Source organism: Neolamprologus multifasciatus, chromosome 10 (assembly GCF_963576455.1).
Source record: "Neolamprologus multifasciatus chromosome 10, fNeoMul1.2, whole genome shotgun sequence".
Lineage (NCBI taxonomy): Eukaryota > Metazoa > Chordata > Actinopteri > Cichliformes > Cichlidae > Neolamprologus > Neolamprologus multifasciatus.
The window spans coordinates 5,870,640-5,890,639 of NC_140448.1; the positions used below are offsets into that span (position 1 = coordinate 5,870,640).

Here is a 20,000-nt window from a genome sequence, read left to right on the forward strand (position 1 = left end):
ACCCGGTTTTAATGCACCTTTGTGTCGTTTCTGCTTTGAGTGTGAAAGGTAAAAAAAAAGCTAGTTAATTAGCATAAATTAGCATAACCTTTGATATGGTCAGAATGGCACCAAAGAGTTTAAAGAGTCTGTATTAGGATACAGTTTTGAGCGTGCTGTCCTTCAGGTTCTGGTGCGATTCTGCGTAACGACACCCACAGAATACAAAGATGGTTTTTCTTAGTTCCTGAGAAACTGACATTTAGCAGACATGAGATATCCACCTGTAAGCATCATAAACACTGAACACTGCTGCGAGCTGTGGCTAATTTGAAAAGTTGCTGCAAACTGTGACCGAAACTGAATGAAAGGAGCCGAACTTTTTAAAAATGTTCTCATCTATAACGTCCACAGCTGCTGGTGCCTGACGTGTGACACACTCACCCACATACAAGCTTCCAGACGGACTTTCGAGAGGATGGTCCACAGTGAGACTTTTCCCTGGAGCGTCTCTGACCCCACAGCTTCCACACCCACCTGCTCAGCACCAGAATCTGATGCTGCTGCTTCCTGTTGGGGACAAACTATTTGTTCTGGATACGGTGGCTCGGGGAAGTCCACAGAGCCGCACTCGTAGGCCGCCAGGGTCACCGATGCTATGTGTGGTCCCTGGAAAAAGAGAAAGAGAGAGATAGAGGCGGAGAAGAAAGGAAGATAAAGTGAAAAGGGAAAAAAGAGTGGGAGTAAATCTACCTGTTGGAAGGATATGAGTCAGAGAGGAAGACCCCTTTGTTATTAGCATAGACACTGATTGAGTCAAATACTGAGGAACAGAAAGGCAGTTATCCGTGGGCCAGTATCGCTCCTGTGTTTTATAAAGATGGGGAACGTTTGACTGAAAATCAGCATGATGAGCAACTCTTCCTTCTTTCCTTCTGTGTGAATTAAAAATGGCAGCAGGAAATGTTGAAAAGCAAAGCTGAGATCACGTTTGAGTTGCCCTTTCAAGCTAAAAATGTCAGCAGCAGAGTGGAGGGCCCCACATGGAAACGATCAAAGCTGAGAAAGCGTTTGGTGTGCACACACTCGACATCTCTGTACTTGCTCACCCACCAAGTTTGGCAGCAAAAAGATGAACGATTTTGGGAAGAGTTCAGGGTGACGTGTAAAAAACCCCGAGGGTGCGAAAGGCGAGGCCTGGGTCAGCCCGACTCGTCCAATCGAGTCATTTTGCTCTTCTAACTGTATTTTCAGCATTTTTCAGCTTTTCCGATAAAGAGCTCGTTCATACCAAACCACAGGAAGAAGATAATTGTTAATGAACAATTAAAAGGCAGAAAAATGTGTTTTTATTGTTTACTATTATTTTTAATAAAAAACTTTCAGTTTCATAATTATTTCTGACAGTCTGTATGTAAACATGTCTGCAGTTTCACACATTTCTTACAGTGTATGAACTACAGCAGTATTTCTCTGCCGTGTACAGAAAAACACGTTTGCACGTCTTTTTCTAATATTAAAATATCTTCGGTATTAAATGTGCAAATAAACGTCTGTACAGTGAAAGAAAGATGATTTTCACTGGTCTGCCCACTAAAGATTAAAGTGGGCTGTATGTGGCCCACAATATGAGTTTGGTGGTGCACGGGTTCAACTTTGGATCCAGGAAAACACAAAAATGAAAAAACGACAATAAGATCAAAATATTGCTTTGGGGAAAAAAAAGAAAAAAAAGAAACAGCTCATTGGACGAAATAAACAACATTAAAAAATTTTTTTTTACTTTTTTTATTTATTTGTTCCAGTAACTTTTACGGGGTTTGCTTTGTGATATTCAAAGAAACAAAAAGAAAGCAGCTCTGTTTCATTAACACAACAGTTTCTAAGCCCGTGACCAGCGTTTCCCACTGACAAGCAGATCAACACATCCAGTAACGTGTAGCCACACCTGTACACGCGCAATTACAATAATTAAGTAATAATAATGAAGGAAAGAGCAGCGAAAAAGAAAATCGTCCCACGATCTGGATGTGCTCAGTTTGTGATGCTGACAGGAGCGACGCTAAAGACCTGCCTGCTTTCCATTTCTGCCTCAGTGAGGCTTCCAGGAGTATAGAGACGTGTGCATGCTCCTGCCCCCCACAATGCTCCTGCCCCCAGCACCCAGAATGCTACTGTGGAGACTGAGGCTACGTCCACACGTAGTATTTTTGAAAACGGAGATTTTCTGTTTTCGTTTTAAAAAATAATCCCGTCCACACATAAAGGCAGAAATGAAGGAAAACGCTGCTAGGAACATGCCAAAGCAGCAGGTGGCGCTATATTCCTAACTGTGCAGAAATGTTGGCCAATCAGAAGTCTAGAAGCCTCGGTGGGAAAAGTAAACAAAGCTGGGGTATAGAAGCAGAACCGAGTCGTATGTGTGGAGGGACAGTAACTGTGTGTATGTAAGCATTTAAACGCTGCAGAGACAATTAACAGTAACAGTATTGTAGAAATTCATTTCACCGAAACAATAACGTGGCGCACAGTGTGACGTCAAAAAAGGCGCACACCTTTGACGCTGCGTTTTCTCCGTTTTTCTCGTCCACACGTAAATGCAAAAACGGAGTTTTCAAAAACATCCACCCTTGCCGGAGTTTTTAGAAATCTCCGTTTTTAGTGACCAAAAACGCCGTTTACGTGTGGACGAAAGATGCAAACGCATAGGACGTAGCCTGAGAATTAAACTCAGTAATATCAAAACAAACATTCACCACATTTCTGTCATGATGACATTTAATTTAAACAGAAGCAATTTAAGGCAAAGAGCTCTTAATGAAAATGATTAATTTGACTTCGTTAATCACGGTTTGAATCGGCGTGCTGCTCTGCCGAGGCTCTGCTGGCTGAAGACAAAAAGTGTGAAAGAAATCCGGTTTTTAAAGTTTGCAATCTGAAAATGACACGGAAACAAATGGTTGGTGGTTATTCTGTATAGGATGAGAAGATCATCTTGATTTTCTACAAACAGGAGAGGACGGCTAACTTTAAAAATGCAGTCAGTTACTTTGTAGGTCACTAAGTGAACTTAAAAAAAAAATATTCCCACTAATATATGCACATGTAATAAAGCAAAACTTTTGCATTACCAGTTACTACCCAACCGTCTCTGTAATACAAATAAAGACAAGCCCACGAGTAGGACGGTGTGACAAAGCAGCGTGTATTTACAATGTGTGTGTGTGTAGGAAGGGTGCTCCCAGTGACGCACAGGGGCAGTTTGGCATCACGCAATGCAGCACAAAAGCAATCTGGCAAGCTCAGGGTGGGGGAGGAACTTCCGGAGCTGCATGGGACAAGGCAGGACAGGACAGAGTGGAACGTGGGAGGGCAGGAGAGCGGTGTGAGGCAACAGGAAGCTGCCATGTCTTCTCCAGGAACTGTGGCCTCCTCTTAGATGACACAGATTACCTCCTGAAACAAAATGTTAGTCACACTAACACTTCATATCAGCCTCCCAGGACCTGCAGGGGAAAATGGATGCTCATGCACTGTTACCAAAGCAGAAGACAAATGAGGAAGATCTTTAGTGACCCAGAAAGAGAAGCCTAGAAACTCCCAGCTCTGACCCAGTCAGACTGGATCCTCCCCTGGCTCATTTCCTGCCTCACTGACTCTCCAGTGGGATCACTCTGCCCTCAGATACTTAACACAACTAATGTGTGCAGACAAAGTCATCAAGCAAAGTATTTTTGTGGACAGGAAAGGAAAAATTCCTCTTGTTCACACCTCCCTGCTCTATCTTGGGTAACGTTTGTTTACCAAACACACACAGAAAGCCTGCCAGCGGAGTGGCTGCGAGCGCTGCGTGACTCCGACAAGTCTCTCGCTCTCAGCCGTTGCTGTGTCACCGCTTCTCAGCTTACACAAAAGTCCAGTCCTCTCATGTTGTCCAGGTGATTCAATATTAATCTGCGGCCCAACCCACGACTGTCAGGGAGCTGCTCTCCGTCTCATTTGGCCTCTGACTCGATGACACATGTGAACAAATATGCCGATAGTAGCAAATACACGGGAATTTTTGTTTTTCCCAGGAAAGCGTTCTTCTGTGCCGATCACTATTAATCTCCTAGGATCTGTGTCCACATTTTGGGTTGTTCAGACCAAAATACTACATTCTGCTCTACAATGCCCTGATATCCACTAACGAGGACGTTATCCTGATACTGTGCTATCAAAAGTTAAAGTGAATGTATGTGGATCTCGTTTTTCTCAGAAACAAAAATCAAGTTAAAATAAAGAAATCAGGTAATTCTTTGTTTTTCCATGAATCAGGCCCCAATCAGCCCAAATATCAAAGAGAAAGTAAAAATGCCACGAAAGAGTTCAGGTCTCAGGAGGTTAACAATGATAACACTTAACAAATAAATATTTCTACCCAAGTCCCTCTTCTACCTCCATGTTTGTTTTCACATCTGCCCAATGCTGAAGATGTTTGCAGCCACCGTATTACACATCGGCTCTGACAAAGCTCCTTTCTGACACAATGGGATCCATACTGGAACATTGCTGGCATTCCTGTGGTGACGTGCAGAAACCAGTGCCTGGGATCCCCACTCCTGGGTACGAGACTGTGGACTCGCTTTGGATCTGGGGTGTGTGTCTGAATGCGTGGTGACCATATCATAAATATAGAGGGAGTGGGAGTGCACGGTCCAAACATAGAGCAAGTGTCGAATGAAACAAAATATATCGGTGTGGGATTTTTAACATCTAAAGTCAGTATGAGCCGCAGACCCTTTTTACCCCTGATGCTGGTAACAAAGACACAAACATCATTCTAAGTAGAGACTTGGATATTTTTAGGAGCTCTTTGTCTGTTTTAATTGAATTGAACTGAAAGTCTTTATTGTCATTACAATAATATAACTGTACAAATAACATAAACAGCCAGAGAATGATGACACAGACACGAGTTCTCTTACTGTAACTCAGCTTAGTGTCATTTTTTGGTGGATTTAAGAGCATCAAACTCTGAGCCTGCCTGGAAACCAAACTGCACAGGTGTGTCGTTCAGTTTGCCTCCTGCTATGTTACACCGAAATATTTCTGGAGTTAGAAAAACATCCCATAAACAATGGCTGATATCTGTTATATGTAGTCTTCACAGATATATACATAGAAGAATGTATTCAAAGAGCCCAACCATGATGACTTCATGTGAGAATGTAGTGGACTCTACATTTTATTCATTCATAAATGAACGATTCATTATTATAAGTTTCATTATTTGTCACAGTGAACACAAGACAAGCACATTTGCAGATCATATATAAACACATTATTCTCCTTCTCCTCCATTTTTGGTATTTTTGTCCTAATTTTAAAATTGTTCACTAATAAAAATCGCAGTGATATCAGATTCTTCTTTTCTTCTCACAAATCAAAAGTCAAATCCCTGTTCCAGTCACAGAGTGGACTCCTCGTTGGTCTACAGTGGCAAATGCAGACGCTTTCGTGGCCCAAACAAGACATTAATGGGTGACCATAAACTGAGCACTTTTCAGTGACCACGACCGCACGATAGTCCAGTTATTAACAGGTCACTGTGGTTGTTAAGGGCCATTTAAGAACATTAGACATGGTCCAGCCAGCGTAACCTGCTCACCACTTCTTACAGTGGAGACTGCTGGAGGCAGCGCAGGACAAACATTAGAGGTTAGTTCGTTCTGAAGAAGCCGTGGTCGGGATCTCTGAAGGAGGCGAGAGAGCTCGGGAGGGAGGCCAGTGATGGAGCAGGGAGGGGGGGAGTACACACACACATCCAACCGCAGGACTTTGTGTTGAGAAACACTCCGACTTTAAACTTTATTTCAGTGAACATTTAAACAGAATCAGCTTCAATCAATTCAAATGATTTTAGACTAAATTTATAGTTAAATATTTTTACCAGGATCCATGTTTGTTGTTTTAAATCAATCACGGTTGAATAAGTTTTTTCTTCTCACGTCTGAGCAGCAAAACAAATGTTCAGGATGAAAAACGAGTCGAGTTTGGTGCATTTTTGCTTTTGCACTTGAAATTAAATCACATTAAAATTGATTAAATTAAATATTAAATCTGACCAAAGTAACCAAGTTTAGAGTCCAATGACAGCGTTTTTAATTTGGAAAGATTTTAATTGGCCCATAAGAATCATTGATAGTGGAGAAATTGTAATTATTTGTTTATATTATCCAGTGTTGGGAAGGTTACTTTTAAAATGTATCCCACTACAGATTACAGATTACATGCCCCAAAATGTATTTTGTAACTATTCTGAATACTTTGGATTACTTAATATATTATCATGCTGTTTACAGCTACATGAATGTACTGTTGCTGTGTGATTTATTACTGTTACTGAAGGTTACTCTCCACAACACCAACTGAAATGTATCTTTCATTCTCATTTCTAAATAAAGCACGATGTACAAATATCACTGACGCAGGAAAACAGACTCCTGGTACCCAGAGAGAGTCCTTATCTGCAGAACATGGAGTACGAGTGAGCGCCGGCCCAACAGATCCACCTGAGGGTGCACGAATGAAAAGCACCGAGTGACCTTTATGAAAGAATTTCATAACAAAACTATGCTTGAAAAAAGCTCAACGACCAGTCTGCCAGCAGAGCTCTGGTTTGGTCTGGTCAGGTTTGGCTTGTTCTGGGGTTTGTTGGTGCCATTCCAGACTGGCTACACACTAAGCCCACTTTGGCCCGGGATTTGCTTCCTGTGGCTGTGTGTGTGTGTGTGTGTGTGTGTGTGTGGGTGCATGTGTGCGTTTCAGAACGAATAGTTGTTGTACTTAGTATTACCAGGACTCCTGGGGCCTCTAAGACACAGAGAGACGCATGCTTTAGATAGCTGAGGTGAGACAGTTAAGACGGAGAAGCCATTAGAAATACCACACACACACACACACACAAACACACACACACACACACACACACACGCACGCACGCACGCACGCACACACACACACCTCTCTGGTATTCATTTTTGAAAAGCTTTGGTGAAGATGAGTAAGTCACAAGATGTTTGGGTATATTTATGTCTCCAAACTAATGAAGGAAACGAATTACTTAAAAGTCATGAATGAAAGCAATTGTGCTGCGTACTTTTCACAAATGTTTCCCATTTTTTCCCCACAGGAAGTAAAAGTCTTGTTTGCAGTTATATTCCAGTTTCAGTCATTTCTGTAACAGCTGCAGTGTTACGTAGTAATCCTGCCTCTTCATCAGCGAGAGCATCAGAACCACGCCATAAAAGTTCTGACACACTATCGAGTAGTTAAAAATGAATGGCTTTAAACTGAATTTAAGAGGCGTTGCAATTAAAGGGAGAGATCCATTACTTCAGAGCAGCAGTGAGTCAACAACCTATTCAAGAAACTGAACTCGATCCTGATGTGTCACCCATGTTCTGGTTCATGAGTACGCAACGTATCCGTCGTCTCTTTGGCGAGCAGAGAAATAACGTGGCGTCATGTTTGAACATGCGTGGGCAACTTCTACATACAAATTAAACCCCACGAATTACAAGGTTACCTGTGCAGCTTTCCTAGGAGCTCTCTCAGCTAATCAGTTCTCAAACAGCTTCACTGGTGAAGTGACACAGCAACACACACACACACACACTAAGGGGAAAAAAAACAAGCAGTGGAAAATTGAGACCAGGTCCGACTGCCGAGCAGTGTGAATCACAGCTCAAACAAAGCAGCCAGGTTTCTGTCTCGGTGAAGGTGAAGGTTTCCTATTGTTTGCTTCTGGGATGACAGCAGGACTCACATCACTGTGGCAGCCCCACAGTGGGCAGGAGAGCGCGCGCTACGGTATCTCACAGTTATTAGCTCAGCACACTGACACGGCTTTATTAGCCCGAATTAGCGGACAGCACTTAACTATACAACAGCAGCTGATCCATAAAAGTGTGCGACAGTGGCAGCGACGACAACTCGAGGCCAGTGTGTGGAAGCCACGCTCACAGACCTGCTCAGCGCTTAGTGATAGTTGGCACTAATTAGAGCTGTGCTCCTGGTAATTGCCCACAGACAAAACTTAATTTTAGGAGGGTTGCTGGGGAAACTCTGTATATTCTGCACAAACCTCCTGTGCAACCTATAATTTAGCAATCCTAGAAGAATCTCAATATAGAAAACTACACAATGTTCATTTATTTAGACGATCCGCTGCTTTTATTTATTCACATTGTTTGGAAAACAAATGATAAGTCGTATACAAACATGTATTTTTTGTTGTTGACTCGTTTCTCCTCCTAACTGCTCAAATGTGTGCGCGTGTTTGCACCTCTCGGTTACAAAGTAAAGACAGAAGCTGCAAAAAAAGACGACCTGAGTTGTTATTATGTAAACAGAAATGTGCTTCGATTATAATGACTTTAATTCAGTGTTTCTGTTGACTTAACATCGAGCGCAATCATCTTCATGCTGCCCATAATGACTTAATGGCAACAGTCATTACTGAAAGTAATTTAATGGTGGATGACTCAGATGAGCTCTCTTCTAAAGTATTTACGACGTTCAGCTTTCTATGTGAACCCCGTCTCAGTGAGAAGACTCGTCACTCGTAACTTTAAAGAGTGAGCCGGGACGAGAGCCGGGACGAAAGCCGGTCCCGCTCATCACAGCGATCGCCACAGTCGTTTCGCTGGACGTGTGCACAGGTGCAGGACTTAAAGTGTACACACACTTTTGTAACGCCTCTGCGGCCGCTTTCATAGCCTGTATTGTGAGCACCCACCCACGACCTCCTTTCTCAGAGCAGCTGGATAAAGTACACTTGATGATGTGCCAAGTGTGCCTTTTCCCCCTTTTCTACGGCTGAGTTGCAGCTTTTTATCTTTCTCCATTAACCAGTGCTGAACCACGCACAATGATCTCCCACAGTCTCAGCAGGATGCAAACAGAGCGGAGACACGGGGTAGCAATTGGCCATGTCAGAGAACAGAGGAGCTGCCACTTCTGTTCTGCTTTCATTGACTGGGTTGGTTTGCCTATACAGGCTCAGTAGCCCCCCCTGCTGGAGCCTCTGTGCTGTTTTCACAATGTTGACTGCTTCCCGCCAATTTTGAAGGAAGTAGCCTAATGATATATGATGTGGTGTCATTTATTTCCAGCTAATCTATTAGCAGTATAGGACCGGCATATCAACCGAAAGCTCGCCTCTTCGACTTCCTACATCAGAGTAAACACTGTGGCTGACGGGAACAATGTAACAGTTACTGCAGGAGAAATACTTATAAAAAAGAAAAGTTATAGAAACCACAGTGTCATGTGTGAGGTCACATGAAACCAGTGCTGAAAGGGACCTCGTGGTATTTAAACTTTGAAGGAGTCACATTTTTCTACAGTCTGCTGGCTGCTCATCTATACACGACACTGTTAAACATTTGTTAAGTAAATAAATAGATCAGTGTCCAGTTTATTCTTTATAGAGACCATTTTTTACATTCTTACACTTTATCATTCATGTGAATATGTGAGGAAGCTACAATGTTTTACAATCTGTTCTTTTAAAACCACAAAACTGGATACAAAGTTACAACTCTATTCTGAATGTGTGTGTTTTCCTGCATCATAGACATGTGAAGGCCGCTGGCACCACCTACTGACACTTAATAAAAACAAAGTCGGACCGTATTTCCCCGAGCGCTGTTTTGAAACAGCAGGAAAGTATGTTTGTAAAAAAATTGAATTTCAATGTTTAGATTTAAATTTGAACTAAAATAATCTCAGCTCGCAGGCAGAGCTGCTGGCATACGATTACTTTGATCATCTGCATCTAACAACGATTTAATTACTGAATCATTTTAATCTATAAAAGGACAGAAAATATCTAAAAATGTCTAAAACTCCTTAAGTAGCATCATCCTTGATTTCGTCTTTTTAAACAACAACTTAAATGTGTCAGAGAAGCACTCGAGTAAACATTGTCAAACATTGTCATTGTTTTTCTTTAAGGCTACGTTTAATATCCATCAATATCCTTTCATAAAATTATTGATCTATCAGCTCGTCACAGTCACAGGAAGCACCTCCGTTACAAGCGGTGGCGTCTTTCCCAAATGTTGGTTGGTAGTGATCAACACTGAGAGCTCAGATGAACTCCAGTTCTGCCTTTTCAAACTGTCGTTCCAGCTTATGAACACAATGGAAACGGGGCCCAGAAAGGTCAAGCAGCATGTGTTGGACTTAAAAGTTTGTGGAGGCATCTTAGCGAGTGCTTTGCACTTGACCCACTTACTAACACTGACCCAGTTCCTAAAAACAGAACAAGAAGCCTGCTAGCTTTCTCCAGTGCTCACTTACCACTTGTCAAAAAGATTTTTTCAGGACCCAGAAATCTAGAAAATCACAGAGTAATCGACGCGGCTCATTTAGCAGCGCTTCTACAGAAAAGAAGACGCACAATTATAATTCTCCAAGGCCACGTTTGTACTTTTTGGATTGGCCAACACCAATTAAAATTTGGATAGGAGCCAATGACACAAATGCGACGTGAAATAAGTAAGAAGTAATCTTTTGGCAAATCCCTGTTTGTGTTGGTTTGAATATTCTTGCCTGATCACAATGTTTTTGTCAGTGTTGGAGTCGTATCACAGATCGCAGGTTTGTCAGTAAGGAGAACTTCCTTCCTACAGTGAAACACTAAATGCTTAAAAGTATTTCTGTTCAAACTATTTTTAATTGGAAATTCTGCACATTTAGTCTAAAAATCATGAAATTCTTTGGTTAAAAATCACAGCATCAGCTCTCGACAACAGTATGAGTCAAATCTCTATAAAAATGCACAAGAGCCGCTCCAGCAAGGATCATCAAGTTCTGTCATGAACCCGGTGACACCACCGCCTGCAGTAACGACCACGCTCACTAGATGGTGACATCTTACTGGCAGAGAAAGCGAGCCGGACCGCTATTGGACTAAAAGAAACCAAAGGAACGCCTCTCAAATTACATTTCAGAGCACCAGAGTTGGCTTTTAAAAACAGCAGCATGGAGGACACGCACTTCAAAGTTTCCAGTTCAGCTCCACTGGGTCAGGGCACAAGAGTGTGACGGTGGACTCCCTGATGACAGATGGACTGAGAGCAGTCAAACAAGCAGATGTTTGGGGACCCTGCGCTCGTCAGCGCTAGAGACGCAAAAGCCAACACGCCTGGCACTAGATTCAAAAGAGAGATGAAGAGAAAACGGGGAGTGTGCGGAGAGGAGAGGCACAAAAAAGAAAGTAAGAAGAGGGAGTGACAGAGAAAGTGAGAGTGAGCGGCACGGCAGGGAGCAGGAAAGTGGGGAGAAAGGAAAGAGAAAGAGCTCAGATCAGGGGAGGGAGTGTTTTTATCCTCATGTGCACTCAGTCAGAGGGTCACTGAGTGCGATTGTTCCTGGACTGCCTGTCAAAACAGCGTGGCTACCAAAGCGCCTATTCACTGTGAAACGCAGACGCACACAAACACACATTAGCACTCTCACGCATGCATGTGCACGCAAGTGCACGTGGAGCCTCCAAAAACTCTTTATCAGTGCTCTTATTAAAAGCAACTACTTGACATCAGCATCAAACCCAGCTTTTTTAATACCTGCGTCACAGCACCACCATCATCCAGCGGCTCTGAGCCCTGTCACAGGCATGCACAGACAAGTGAATAACTGCAGCGTGAACGAGTGAACACTCACACAAAATTCCGTCTTACCAGATAAAGGAGGAAAGTGTGCAAGCCAGTGCCAAGACCCACAGAGGAGAGGATGCCCAGACCGACCCAGTAGGCGCACCACAGCGTCTTCTTCTCCATGTAGCACACATACTGCAGAGGCCAGAGAGAGGGACGGTCAACCACATGGCAGAGACACATGCACAGAGTGTGAAGAAAACAAGAAAAGGGGAAGGGGAGGGAGGGAGGGGGTGTGCACAGTGTGAGCAAGGAAGGGACAGAGTGAGAGGAGGTGAGAGTGTGTGAAACAGAGGGTCCTCTAAAGGCTGGGAGAAAGAAAGAGGGAGAGGAAGGAGAGTGAGGGAGAAAGCTGAGGTTGTTGAGTTTACAGGACAGAGCTGTAGGGTAGGAGTGTTCAGCACAGAGCACCATTATTCTTTCCTGGTGGCAGCCAGCTCTTACACAACAAGCAAACAGAAGAAAGCCAAGATCTCTCCTCCTCTGTTCATCCCCCACTATCACTCCATCTATCGCTGCTGTTTACACCTCCTCCTGGAAGCCCGGGCAGGTTGTTTTCAGGGGGAAGCATGGAGTGTGTAGATTACGGGAAGAGGGGAGAAGGTGGGGTGGGGGAAACCCAGGAACACAACAACAGCACATACGCGCTCCGGCTTTACTGGCAGGATTCTGGGAAGCGCAGTGCCAGCCAAGGGAGATTGTTACGTGTAGTTACTGAGAAGTGATTACACAACTGCATGACTGTAAATAACGCTGATTTTCTTTCCCCGTATTCCAGGGGGCGTTAAAAACAGCAAAAATGTGAACTGTGAAACGGCATGCTGCATTTGGACATTTAGAAGCATATTTATAAGAAACTGGCAGATACAACTAAGCAGTTTATGCAAATATCAGCTGTCAGACAACAACATACTACTGTCAGATGAAACCACAGATTTCAGGCACTCGCTACAGCTGATGTGGATGCACGGGCAGGACAACCCTGCAGCAAATATACATATTGCATTCAGTGCTGCGGTGGGCTAAAGGTCAGGAAATATAATCACCAAAAAAGTGACTGCCAGAGGACCAACTACATTAATAACCTCCTTGCATAAGAATATTTAGGATACGCCAAGAAATGCAATATGTGCAGAGTTTTAGTCACCTGGGTGTGTGCTCCTTCAATACGATAGGCAATGGAGAGGAGGATGAGCAGGATCAGCAGGCCAAACACAGTCTGTCTCTGCTGCCACAGCCTGGATGAACAAGCAGAGAGTGAAGGTAGACAAACATGAGAGGAAGTTGGTGGAAAAAGCAGAAAGACAATGTTTAGTAGGGGAATGAAAGTTTGACGCCAGAGGGATCGTCAACAAGGAAGTGTTAGTGAAAGAGAAGGATTTCAACTTTGGACAAGAGAGACATCTGTTGGAAGATAATCAAATCACCGCAGGTCTTCACCCATACGAGGCCGTGCTTCCAGATGGTGATCCGAGTAATATACAGCCTATAAAAGCACGTGCTCGGCCATAAGGGCCGTTACTGGCACCTCGTTAACATGTGTGGAGAAAGTATAAGAGCAACTTTATACAGAGCAGAATAATCCAAAGCAGAAACTCTCGCGATAGTAGCAAAGACATTTATAAACTTTGAAAAATAAGTTATTGTACAGACGTTCACGTACACTCACCGTAAAAAGATAATGCTCACGTGTTTATTTTGAATGCTAGAATTAAACGTTTTATGAAAAACCAAAAAGACAGAAGCTAACTATGCTATCATCAGATTTATGGTTGATGCTAAGCTAACCTTGTTTAGCGTCTGTGTACGTTGGCTAACCCTGCCCAATGACTCAGGACGTGTACATCTGTAGAAAAGGTTTCGCCAGCTGATACATTACAGTCTGTGCGTTTGTTAAAACCGTTTCTTTCACATATTTACTGCCCAAACTGACACGGAGACACTGGCTGTATCCCAATTCAGGGTCTGTAGCCTTAAAGTACGCAGCCTCAACGATCCTCAAGGGCCGCGTACTTAAAGACCGCTAAGGCCGGAAGTGCGAGGCTTGTGAAATGGGACGGGGCCTTTCTCAATATGCGTACTTGTGCGTACTTGCGTACTCGTGTACTCGTGATACGTCATCAGTCGGAGACCAAGTACTGTTCCAATTCGAAGTACGCATCAAGCCGAGAACGCGAAAAAGTCCCGGATGTGTTCTCGCTCCGCCCGTTTTATCGAGCATGCATCGGTGGTGCAGTGTTGCCAACTCCTCAGTAAGGAAAATCGCTATTGGTTGTCCTAAAAGTCGCTAGAAGTCGCTAAATGACGCCATCGCCTAATTTGCATAATTGGTCATGCTAATGTAATTGTAACCTACGCTGCTGGAGAGAGAAATAACATCGTGGAAGAGACATAAAGTGAGCAAAAAACGTCCTAAATGCATTTAGAATTTATTTAGAACTACAAATTAAATTTCTTTTAGCAATTATTGTTTTTTGTAATGTCACAATTCCAACCCTGCTCCTTTACCCGGGCTTGGACCGGCAAAAGTGACCCGAAATAGGCACTCTGGTGGAGTTACTTTGTGTGTGTGTGTGTGTGTTTATAAGTAGTTTTAAACCTGATCCATAAAACAGCATAAGAGTAAAAGAAGAACTGACTGCGTTACAGCACCCGCTGCTTGTTGAGAGTAAAAGCGATATGCGCTTTCACGTCTTTTTTTTAGCGACTTTTTTTAGACTTTTTTTTAGAAAAAAAGTCGCGAGTTTTCAGACCCCCTAGCGACTTTTTTTTTTTTTTAGAAAAAAAGTCGCTAGGGGGTCTGAAAACTCGCTAAATATAGCGACAAAGTCGCTAAGTTGGCAACACTGCGGTGGTGACTTGTGTGGACTTGGTACAGCTAAATATCCCAGAATGCATTTCGTCCAAAACTCAAACGCGGCAATGGCGGACGAGCGGGTCTAAAAACTTTTAAATATTACTCTTTCTGGGTCACAAAATAAACTTTTAAGTTCTTTTCAAGCGAGAATGTAGCTGTGTAAACTTCGAATATCTGCTCAGTTTATCAAGATATCATATATTTCCAAACGAGGTCCGACGTTTTCGGAGACGTCTGTGACCCGCCAGCTCCATAGCAGACAGCGAGGTCGAGGATTATTACAGCCGGCGAGAACAGCCGACTCCCGGCAGATCGTTTTCAACCCCCCCGCGGTCTTTTCGCTACTCAGGTTAAACAAACCCCAAACCCCAGTAGTTGTCTATTGTATTGAACATCTCACCTGCTTGTTTTTATTAAGGTATGTACACGTATGTACATGTACACTATTTTTATTAATAGAGATTTCACTACTGAGGTTAAACATGATATATAAGTCACTTAGATCACTTCTAAATGTTAATGTTTGGCTTATTTCGGCTTTTTATTAGTTCCTGAGTAAACCGGTTTGGCTGTGATTAAAGTTAAGCTTCATAACATATTACTCACAGTTAAATTAAGGACGGCAGTAAAAACTCCGGACCTGTGACATCATCAAGTACGCTGGTGTTCCAATTGTACAAATCGCGAGTCCGTGCTCGCGTGCTCGGCGAGTCCGTACTCCCGTGCGTTCTCGGCGAGTACGTACCCGCCGAGAACGCGAGTACGTACTCGCGTACTTGAGAATTGAGAAAGGGCCACGGTCTAGCCTCCGTCGCGCTGCCCAGATTGCCTAGCAACCATGATACTAACGGCTGGAAACGTTTCATACAGCTTTGTTTGACAGAAATGAAGGAGAAAATCTTTTGTTCATTTGTTTGTTTGTTTCTACATGAGCTTTGATCATTCTCTGATTAAGCTCAGCTATTGAACGGTGTATATTTTAAAGTAAAGGCTTTAAAACCAAGTTAGTACAAACGTCACTAATGTCACATAACTTTGCCGACATGTGGCCAACAGTAATGTTTTAATGATCTTCGTTATTAAACATTTGCACATAAATAAGGGACATAATATTCAGTACTTACTTAAAGTTTACTCTTCGGCCGCCCCTCATCCGTCGTTTTTTTTCGGCAAAATTATCCACACCCACCGCCGCGCTATGCATTCTGGGATATGTTGGGCCACGAAGTCTACACCACCACGTCCTTAAAATTCAGGGAAATGAAGGACGCATTTGAGAGCCGCATTTCGAGCAGCCTTCGAATTGGGACAGCCTTCGTGGCGTAGCGGTGACGTAATCGGCCTTAAAATGCGGCCTTTAAGGCTGCAGACCCTGAATTGGGATACAACCACTGTCGAGGTGAACAGAAGCGCATGCGCGCTGGTCCCAGGTGCAAATAATTAGGGTTGATTAAAGGAAAAGTAAGAGTAGCATGAAATTAGCCCCCAGTGAGAAGGTCAGAGCAAACAGTTGCCTCCATGTGCTGTCGGCTTCACTCACTTATTTCAGGTACTGGAGCACCACAGTAGCACTGACATGGAAAACTGGCTCTTGTAGCTAATTAGAGGTTAGCTAATAGAATAGAACTGGAAGCATTCTAATAAACTCAGAATTGATCCATTAAAAATACCTAGGAGCAGCTGCCTGTTTGTGGAAGCCATACCTCTCCAACTTCAATACAGTGGTCGGAGATGGATGTCGCTGTTTTACGTATGTTACTAAAGACCGGCTACATTTATAGCCATTTAACATTTGTGCATGTATATTTTCACATCTTTTTCTTATGTTTTTCTTCTCCCTCATTTTCCGACTCACCTCCAGCCTCATCTCTTTAACTCAAGGCTCTGACAGTGAGCTGGCTAAACAACAACAGCTGGTCACAAGCTAACATTAGGCCAGTTAATGTCCAAGTCCAACTGTGTTACACCCACTTCAAAGAGCAGCTAATTGAGACTTACAGCAGCTAACGTGAAGCTAACAGCAGCTAACGCGAAGCTAACAGCAGCTAACGCGAAGCTAACAGCAGCATTTACTGAAAATCTCAGAATAGCTGCAACTCCTCAACTCCATATCACATCAGTAGTAAGTAAGGTTCACTGACGCCGGTACTGGATTCATTTGACAAAGTTTAAAGCCTCCTTCACAGTAAATAAACATACTGACAGTTGAGGTAAACAGTGAACTGACAGCCTACACTTACTGCAGATGAACAGTGATCGTTTGTCTTACACCTGGTACAAAACAGAATTCAGTGATCTGCAATTTGGTGACATCTAATGATGAGATTAGGATTTAGTCCAGGTTTTAGTCTTGGGCTGTGTTAGAGTATCTTTGCATGATTTAATTTGTCTTGAGGTTTAAACCGTAGGTGGGTGGGGCTTGACAGTATTGAGGATCTCCCCTGTCTTTGAAATCACACACATCCAAGAATAGAAAAAAACACTGCAAATGTGTTTTTATTAAAACCAGAATTTCCATTCGTTTGACCGTAATGATTTCTCACCACATGCCCTCCCCTATCCTAATCCTCCATTGTTTCACAAGCTACCTACATATTAAGAACAACAAGTGCATAGCCACAAGACAGGACAGTCTGTTGCCTTGAGGACTCCCACATGTTGTAAATTACAAACCGCTTTTAACAACATCCAGGATAAACCTCTCTGCATGCGAGTGCACTAAAGCCCTAATGTGTTTGCATGTGTGCAGCTTCTCTCAGTCACAGCGCTGCTCGTGGTGCTTGCGGCTCGCCACATCCTCTTGTAGTTTTAGAAAATAAACACGTTGTCCTGACACGCTTAACCGCAAAGGCCCCCCTGAGAGTACACTCTGACCTTCTTCTGGGTTCTTTGTTATTAGTTGTACAAAGACATGTTTTCCAGCACAGGGAACATGCTGTCAAGACAAATGCTGACGGAGTCTGAGCTGATGTTGTTGCTTTGTTGGTGGGATCATGCCGGTGTGTGTGGCGGAAAGACTTTCTTGGTAGGAAGGAAGAGGAGTGCAAAGTGAAAATATATATATATGTAAACAGATTCTGTGGTGTTTTTGTTGTACTGTGCTGACGACTGAAGATAAAACAACGGTAACAGTACTGAGACAATCAACGTTACATCTGATCTGGTGGTGTTTATATCCTTGTGTAAGTGAGGACTGCATAGTGCTGCCTCTTCCTCTTTTTGTGCAATGAAAGCAGCAACTGTCACTATAAATAATACTGAAAAAACTACAGCTTAAATATGACAAATCTATGTGCTGATTACAAACTCACAGGACATAAATGTTTCAAGTTTTTCCTTTTATTCGCCATTAACAGCTGAGCAGATGCAAAGAAGCTATACTGAAGCAGTTTGTGCATCGTATCTTACTAACTCACCAAAAGTCTCCTGTTACCACATTGCCTGTTTTAACATTATCATTAATGTTAAAGCTCTTATTGACTGAGAGCGCTCGCTCATGATGCCACAGGCAGAAACAGATCAGAAACAGTGTTTCTCACCTCCACGTCCAGCCTTTAAGGGTGATCAGCAGTTCCAGAGTGAAGTAGTGAAGCGTGAGCAGAGGTTTCTTCCATAACACGAGGGCGTCGCGCTCCTCCGAGTCCGTCTGTCTCCCGCCATCCGCAGGGAGCCCCGAGGCTTCTATTGTTCAAGAACACACACAAACAAATGTGGGTCACAGCAAAACCATTTATATACTGTATAGTATATATATATATATATATACTGTATAGTATATATATATATATATATATATACTATACAGTATATATATATATATATATATATATATATATATATATATATATATATATATATATATATATACTGTATAGTATATATATATATACTATAGTATCATTAAGCATTTTCAGACTTTACCTCCCAGCTCCCCATTTTGCTGCTCCTTTACACCCAGTCGCCTCTGAACTAGTTCACCTTCGGCCCCACGCTTTGCCATCTCATTCATCTGGAAGACGTCCTGCTGAGACAAGAGACGGCGCTTGAGCGCAGCGTCACGCATGCTGATCTGCTCGCCAGATCTGAAAGCGCTACTGGTCCCAAACAAACACAGAGTCGCTTTCAATAACATGGAGAACCCCCGAATATTTTCCACTCTCAAGCACGTCTCCATACACACTTGCACACGAGGTAAACAGCTGCTGTTTCTGCTACTCCTGCATCCTGCAGAGCGCCAGTACCCCAGTCAGGCCTGTGCACGACCTAATAAGTACTTTAATTAGCGCTGATACTGGGAGCGCATGCAAATCCTGTTCGTTTTTCTCTGCGGACAACTTTTGAGAAGTTTCTCCCAGTAATCAAAAACTGTTCCCATCTTCAGTATGTTTAAATAATAGATTTAACGGTGTAAGACGGTGTTATGCTTTATGCTTCCTCCCTTCGTTTGTTCACAGGAGATCCACGCAGCATGTAAGTGTGTCACTACAGAGCCTCGTGTCTCTCAGGAATCCGTGAGCATCAAGACGGGGACTCTGACGCTGAGGTGTGCAGCTCACCATCTGCTGGAATTGCCAGTTCCTCTTGCAGACACACACATACTCTCAGAGCTTAATCCCTCTCTCTGTGCCCTCGCTGTGCACCTCTGGCTGTTTAAAATCTGCAAAATAAAATTGCACAGCACATGCATCCCAGATGAATGTGAAGTACTTCAGTTCAGTGCTTGCTGAAGGTTCAAGGACATGAACACAAATGTATGTTCAGCATGTTTCAATGAAAACACTGGCAGCTGTGAATAGTTTGCAGGCTGTTTTGTGCTACTGAGATGTTGCACACCAAAAAATGATGTTCTTCTTATGCATAAAGAACTGCACATAGACTCAGTGGCAGATTGCAAACCTTCAGGACATGTGCTCACTCAATGCTACAACAAGTCATTTGCTCGTTTGCACATGAAAACAGAGCTTTGTCCAAGAACCATGCATCATATCCTGTGAACAATCCCGACAATAGAAATCGGTGCCAAACCGGTCTGTTTGTGCAAACATGAACTTCTGCTGCCACAGATGTGTGCTTTATTCTGCAGAACAGCTATTTTGTTCAGGAGTTAAACTGCAAACTGTGCGTCACAGCCAGCACGCAGTGAACAGTTTCATAACGACACTTCTGCTTGTGTGAGGCTCAGCGGCGCAGCTCCAGTGCCTGATTGCGCAATCGCTTCTACCAAAACAACTCAGACCTGTTGAGTAACTGCGAGGCACAATGAGAAATTCAAGACAGAGCGCACACACTTCCAGATGAGAAATCCAATACGGCGTAATCGATTCACACTTTTGTTAAACACAAATGAGAGCAGCACACTGGAGACGGGTTATGAGCTGAGTGCAAAACAAAAACAAAGGCCTTAAATGTGACACCAACGTCTGTTCTAGAAATGCAGGATGCACAGAGCAAACTCA

The 20,000-nt window shown here is 43.1% G+C and overlaps 2 protein-coding genes across 10 annotated transcripts in view; one reads left to right on the forward strand and one right to left on the reverse strand.

The window, feature by feature from the left end:
• The window catches only part of nherf4b (NHERF family PDZ scaffold protein 4b), a 350,895-nt gene that overhangs the window by 266,933 nt on the left and 63,962 nt on the right, over positions 1–20,000 (forward strand). The gene's annotated exons all lie outside the window — the stretch shown is intronic.
• Positions 1–20,000, reverse strand: part of LOC146509441 (vacuole membrane protein 1-like) — a 56,537-nt gene that overhangs the window by 36,291 nt on the left and 246 nt on the right. For 4 of the 9 annotated variants that reach the window (XR_014876364.1, XM_085174019.1, XM_085174016.1 and 1 more), the window contains exons 1-5: positions 18,466–19,995; positions 18,084–18,225; positions 12,835–12,925; positions 11,712–11,822; positions 424–648 (exon numbers count right to left, since the gene is read on the reverse strand). Coding sequence is in view for 8 of the 9 variants with exons in the window: in XM_085174019.1 (XP_085030145.1) it covers positions 424–648; positions 11,712–11,822; positions 12,835–12,925; positions 18,084–18,225; positions 18,466–18,718 (822 nt within the window). In the remaining variant the exon portion in view is untranslated. Of the gene's footprint in view, positions 1–423; positions 649–11,711; positions 11,823–12,834; positions 12,926–18,083; positions 18,226–18,465; positions 19,996–20,000 lie in introns of those variants that run through there. The other 5 variants (XM_085174020.1, XM_085174022.1, XM_085174021.1 and 2 more) reach the window with 5 other exon arrangements.